Consider the following 6243-nt stretch of genomic DNA (forward strand, 5'->3'; position numbering starts at 1 on the left):
TGCAGTGTTAGCAGAAAACAATCCAGGATTGAACCTGGGTACCACTTAATACAGAATACAAAATATAATACAAGATCAGCTTCAGATCCTGGCTTGAGGTACCCTAAGAGAGGTACTATGACTGATGGACAATTTAAAAACTGACAAATCACCTGGCCCAGATGGCATACATACAAGAGTTCTGAAAGAACTCAAATGTGAACTGGCGGATCTTCTGACAATAATATGTCATCTATCACTAAAATCTGTCTCTGTTCTGTTTCTGGAAGATAGCTAATGTAAACCCCATCTTTAAAAAAGGTTCCAGGGGAAATCTGGGAAATTACAGGCCAGTCAGTCTAATGTCGATACCAGGTAAGTTGGTGGAATCCATTATTACAGATAGAATTAGTAGGCAAATTGATGAACAAAAGCTATTGCGGAAGAATCAGTATGGATTCTGTAAGGGAAGATCTTGTCTCACTAACCTGTTAGAGTTCTTTGAGGAGTGAACAAACATGTGGACAAGGGTGACCCAATAGATGTTGTTTTACCTAGACTTCCAGAAAACTTTTGATAAAGTTCCTCATCAAAGGCTCCTAAGTAATTTCAGCAGTCATGAGATAAGAGGACAAGTCCTCTTGTGGATTAAAAACTGGTTCATTAACAGGAAACATAAAGTAAGTATAAATGGGCAGTTTTCACCGTGGAAAGGGGTAATCAGTGGGATAGGGCCTGCTCAGTAGTTGGTCCAGTGCTTTTTAACTTGTTCATTAATGATTTAAGGTTGGGAGTAAGAAGTGAAGTGGCTAAGTTTGAGGATGACACTAAGTTGTTCAGGAGGTTAGAACCAGGGAGGACTGTGAGGTGCTCCAGAGGGATATGTGGAGGCATGGGGGTGTGGCTTAATATGCTAATGAGTTCCTGCTGGGCTTTTTCTACAAAAAAAGCCCTGATTAAGTGGATGGAATACCTTCCCTGTGAAGAAAGGTTAGAGAGGTTAGGACTCTTTAGCTTGGAGAAACAACAGCTGAGGGGTGACATGATAGAGGTTTACAAAATTATGCATGAGGTAGAGAAAGAAGTACTTTTCTCCCTTTCTCATAATACAAGAACTCATGGGCACTCAATGGAATTAATGAGCAATAAGCTTAGAGCTGATAAAAGGAAGTACTTCTTCATCCAAAGAGTAGTTAACACATGGAATTCACTGCCTCAAGAAGTGGTGAGGCTACAAGCAAAGACAGTTTTAAGAGGGGATTGGATAAACATATGAAGCAGTGGTCCTAAAGTGTGCGCATGCTCTGTTGGGTGCTTGTGCGCATCCGTGGAGACTTGGGGAAAAAAACTTTTGCGAGGGGACATGGGCGGGCACAGGAACTACCACCGGAAACGCGATCAGACGCCCGCCCATGCCCCGCAGTTTCCGGAAACTAGTACCTCGGAGGTACTCGTTTTTTACAGCGCATCTTCGGAGTGAAGCCTCGGGTGAGCCATGGAAGCTCTATGCTTCCCAGATGTGGTGGTGAGATCGCACCTGGAAAATATGCCTATCTTCCGTCTCTCTAGCGTGCCTAATGCTCCGTGTGACCGCAGCCATTATTTGTTTAATGAAACCATGGCTTTATATTATGTCTAAATCAATACTCCTATGGCTTCTTGTAATGTGCTGAATGCAGACATCCTAGCATAAGCCTGGCTGATCCCCAGCACTCTCCTCCCCAGCTAGAGTAAAGGTGATAAACCCGGGATTGATCAAAGTAACCACAATTTTGACTTATCATCTTTAAGCTAAGTTTTGGTTTCATCTACTAACCATACTAACCATAAAACCATAAAACCATATTTTCCTGTTATGTCTCAAACAAGCCAATATCTCAGCACTAGGTAACATACATTGCTCTCTTCCATACAGATAACAAAAATTCTTTTAACTGCAACTCTTGTGATCCAGAAGTATCAGTATCAGTAAGTATCAGTATCAGTAATGAAATACAAACCACCAGAACAACATAATATTCAGTTAAATAAGAGGATTCATTTTCACCTTTATAATGCATTGCAAAATGAAACAAATTAGGCCAGAGTGATCTTAAGCACATTGAGCCTACAGGTCATAACAGACTGGACAACAGACCTGGTAAGCCAGAAATGTGCAGTATACTTAGGGCTTCCATTAAGCACACCATTTTGAAACAATGCATATTGAAATCAGTGATAGCTATTTCCCGGTTTTGGCCCCATCTGTGTATATAAAAAATTCTCTCCAACCATACACACAGAGAGACAGTTAGTTGGTAAAGAATGAAAAATCTCCCTTGCTCAGTAGCCCAGGTCACATGAGCTGTTCTATCCTCAGTCCGAAGATCCATTGTCAAATATAAAAGACAAGCAAAATGAACAGCACTATTATTTTGAACATCTCCCCCACCAATGTTTATTATGTAATGGAGCTTTGAAAACATATGCAGGAAAACAATTATGTATCAACATGTGACCCATTCTCCAAATGAACTGCATTCTCACAATTACCTTTCTACAACATCCTCTCCATTCCAGCAAGTTGAGCTGTCTTTCATCACTAGATCCCCATCACAGAGTCGTTCTGATAAAGAGGCATAAAGAGTTCTGGATCGTTTCATGTAGTTGATGAACTCCCTAGAAATTAGAAAGGCAACATTAGCAAGAATGCTAATTGGCATTCTAAATTGCTTCCTAGGACTTAATAATGCAGTAGCTGTGTTGGAAATACACCTGCTCTTGACTTTAGTGGCTAGCTCAACCAATAACAGCAACAGTACTCAGAGGGTCAAGCTGCATGTTACATACTAACACACGTGTTTCTTATACTTTGGAAGTGTAGACTCTGAGTGACAAAATGGTTGGGAAAGGGCATAATTAAGCCATCCCCTTCCATGACCCTCCAAGTTGCTTCCTCCTACCACATCCTACAGGTGTGTTTTTATCCTCAAGCACATGTCTGGAGCACAGAGGGGGGGAAGAGCTGGAGGGAGCTGCAGTAGAAAACCAATGGGTGGTGATGATTTATCACCCCCTCCACCACTTAAAATTGCCTTCATCCAAAGCAGCTTTTCGCTACAAGAAACAGCAGTTTATGGTTTAAATAGTCACATTTGCATGTAAAGTGAAATTTGCCCCTAAACTGTGAAATACGCACATTACAAAATGCATCACATAAAAATAATGCATTATTCAATGTTATATCAGTAACTATTGTGATTCCTGTGACCTATTTCTGAATAAATGTGCTTAGGGTTGAGTTGCCTGAACTTAGTTTACAATAAACTTTTTCTTGCCTATGATGTAAAATCATACTTTTAATCATACCACAGTCAGCAGGGAGAGTTAATTCTAAAATTTATGCAGAATCCATAATTGCACCCTAGGCAATCCAAATATGCCAACATGGAGGTCAACAGGTCATTTGTCACCTCCTCTACTTTAGTATTCCAAGAGAACTCATCATCTCACTAAACCTGCTCTTGTTTGTGTGTGTTGTGTGTAGCCAAGGCAAGACATCCCAAGTGGCAATTCCCAGATTTTTGCTATGAGTTTACATACATTACATATATCATGTGACTAATAAAATACTGAATAACAGCAACCAGTTGGAAATGCCAGTATTTCCCCAATTTCATATAGATTCTAATATCTAGGAGGAAAAACAATGGGATATTTTCAGCATCTCATGTGCGCAGCCCTTGCTGTCAAAACAACAACATGAATGATATGTGAGTAGAAACAAGAAACACAGGGAACAATTGTGTCCCTCTCTGGTTTGATCTTGTACATAGAACAGGACTCTCATGCCACTGTCATTCCTTCCCCCCATGAGTCCAGAGCTGTGTACAAGTATTACTGAACACAGAATTATGTCTGTAGTTTTTAAAATGCATTTTGGTTTTTGCTCCAGGTAAAGGGAGCAGACTGGTTGAGAAGAGCTTCTGAGGCAAATAGGTTAGGATGGTATAGATTTTCCTAGTAATATAATTCTTACTTGACACAAAATCCAACGGCATAATACCTTTACTAATATAATGGATAGCCTGAAAACTGTGTTAGACCTGCAGCTCATTCATTCATTTAAAGTCTGTTGTTCCTGTTACTCACATTTTCTTCAGAAAGCTTAAGGGGAGACTTCTTAAAAATTGATTTCGACGGTATTTACCTAATTTCAAAATAATATTTCAGCAAAACTTTTAACTATGTTTTCAGTTAAGAACAGACTCTCTTTTAGAATATTCTATAAGAACTAAAAGATCACTTGAAAGGCATTTCATGGTATCACTGAACAAAACACTGAGGGAGATCCAAAGGTTCCCTGCCACTAAGTGAGTAATCTTCTACTGGAGTTCTCCAGGGGAAGGAGCCTTCTTTGAATGGAATGCTTCTCACTCAGTAGAAGGGAACTGCTAGCTCCAGCCCCTTGGATGCCTAGAAACAACCCAAGAGCCTTTAATATTTGGGAGCTCATTTTAAATGCACAGATAAAGCAGGTCAGCTTCTTTTTCAATCTTACCGGGACATTTTTTTCAAACTTCTGGATTTGTCATTCTTTGAAGCTTTCAGAGGCAGAGAACTGGAATGGGCCAGGGAGAATAATCATCAGTCAGGAAATGGGGGAAGGAAGGAAAGTGGGGATTCAGGTAAATGAAGAAATGAGAAACAAAAAAAAGTAATAAATTATTTGAAAGAAAAGATAATCAAGATCATGCACAGGATTATACCAGAAAAGAATAAATGCAATTTAAATATGCTCTGATCAATAGTTAAAAAATAATAATGGCACAGCTCATCCAAAGCTTAATTCTTGCTGGATGGGCCCTCTACTTGCAGATTTGAACTTTACTCTAAAATAGATTTTAAAAAGAAAATTTACCATGCAATCCTAAGTATGTATACTCAGAAGTAAATCTCACTGAGTTCAACAGGACCTACTCCCTAGTAAATATCCTGAGGACTGCAGCCTTCGCCAATTTTTTAAAAGAATGCACCATTATAAAATGAAGGCTTAAACTGTTAAATCTATGGAACTAATCAGCCGTATCCAAATGCACTATAATGGAAGAAGGGTTGTGAGAATAAAGCAGGGCTAATGTTCTGTTGATGAGAACTTAATATGCACGTAGGTGTCATATATGGAAAATTACTCATGTTCAAGGGGACAAGGCACAGGCTCTTGCCGCCCTTAAGTACATAGCAAAGAAAGGATTAAATAAATAAATATCTGATAGTTTAGTCTCACTGAAATCATTACAAATAAAAGGGCACCATCTAAATAGGAAGACCTTTCCAAAAACTTTCCACTCATATGTTTATTTTAATGAAAATGACTCTCAGGAGTCTGTATAGGAAAACCTATGAAAAGTGGATGCTTGTATTGGTCCAGAGGACCTCCACACACTGTTTAAGTGGATGAAAAAGTGCCATAGGAAATAAAAATACAGTGAAATCCTGACATCATATTACCTCAGCTGCTCCTTTCCCCTGTTAAAACCTAAATGCTGAGGTTTTAAACAGAATGTACTTCCAGTCTGTGTATAGTTGCAGTGAGGCTCAAATATCGTAGCCAAGTCTCTTTTGTTGCCAAATGTCAAGAAGTAGGCCTGTGCAATACTGTTAATTTCTGAAATTAACAATAACATCTGACTTTATTCAGGTGGGTAGCTATATTGGTCTGAAGCAACAGAACAAAGTTTGAGTTCAGTGGTGCTCTTAAAGGTGCCACTGGACTCAAACTTTGTTCTGTCTGACTTTATTGATTGAGGTATACGCGATCATCACTTACTTAGTACATTTATATCTCATCCTTCCCTCAAAGAAACTAAGGCAAACTATATTGTTCTCTCCTTGTCCATTTTATCCTCACAACAACCTGGTGAAGAAGGTTAGGTTGCGAGAGATTTGAACCTGGGTGTTCCGGATCCAATCCAACATTCTCACAATTATACCACACTGGCTGTCAGTGGCAACACTTGTTCTTGCAATCCCAGCTTAAAAGAAAGCACAATTCCCAGTGTTTGCCCATCTCTGAATTGTGTTTGGCAAAACAACTAAAGTTACCATCTGCTGGAGAGGTGTAACATGCATGGTAAGAGTAACCAAAACATCATGCAGGTTTTGTGCAATTTTTAGCCATGCCAGCATAGTCACAGAGATAGGTTTCACAGAGTTAAAAAGATACAAGAAGGGGAAAAATAATTTAGATGGTGATAAAACAGAAAAGTCGCTATTCTTAGGAGC

At 39.3% G+C, this 6243-nt stretch overlaps 1 protein-coding gene across 1 annotated transcript in view; it reads right to left on the minus strand.

Annotated features, from left to right (window-relative positions):
• Positions 1 to 2511: 2511 nt before the first annotated feature.
• Positions 2512 to 6243, minus strand: part of LOC107123897 (glypican-5-like) — a gene marked incomplete at its 3' end in the record, with an annotated part of 220955 nt that continues 217223 nt past the window's right edge. The window contains exons 5-6 of the mRNA XM_015427244.1: positions 4520 to 4579; positions 2512 to 2637 (exon numbers count right to left, since the gene is read on the minus strand). Coding sequence (XP_015282730.1) covers positions 2512 to 2637; positions 4520 to 4579 — 186 coding nt within the window. The remainder of the gene's footprint in view (positions 2638 to 4519; positions 4580 to 6243) is intronic.

Source organism: Gekko japonicus, unplaced genomic scaffold, assembly GCF_001447785.1.
Source record: "Gekko japonicus isolate JY-2015 unplaced genomic scaffold, Gekko_japonicus_V1.1 scaffold1273, whole genome shotgun sequence".
Classification (NCBI taxonomy): domain Eukaryota; kingdom Metazoa; phylum Chordata; class Lepidosauria; order Squamata; family Gekkonidae; genus Gekko; species Gekko japonicus.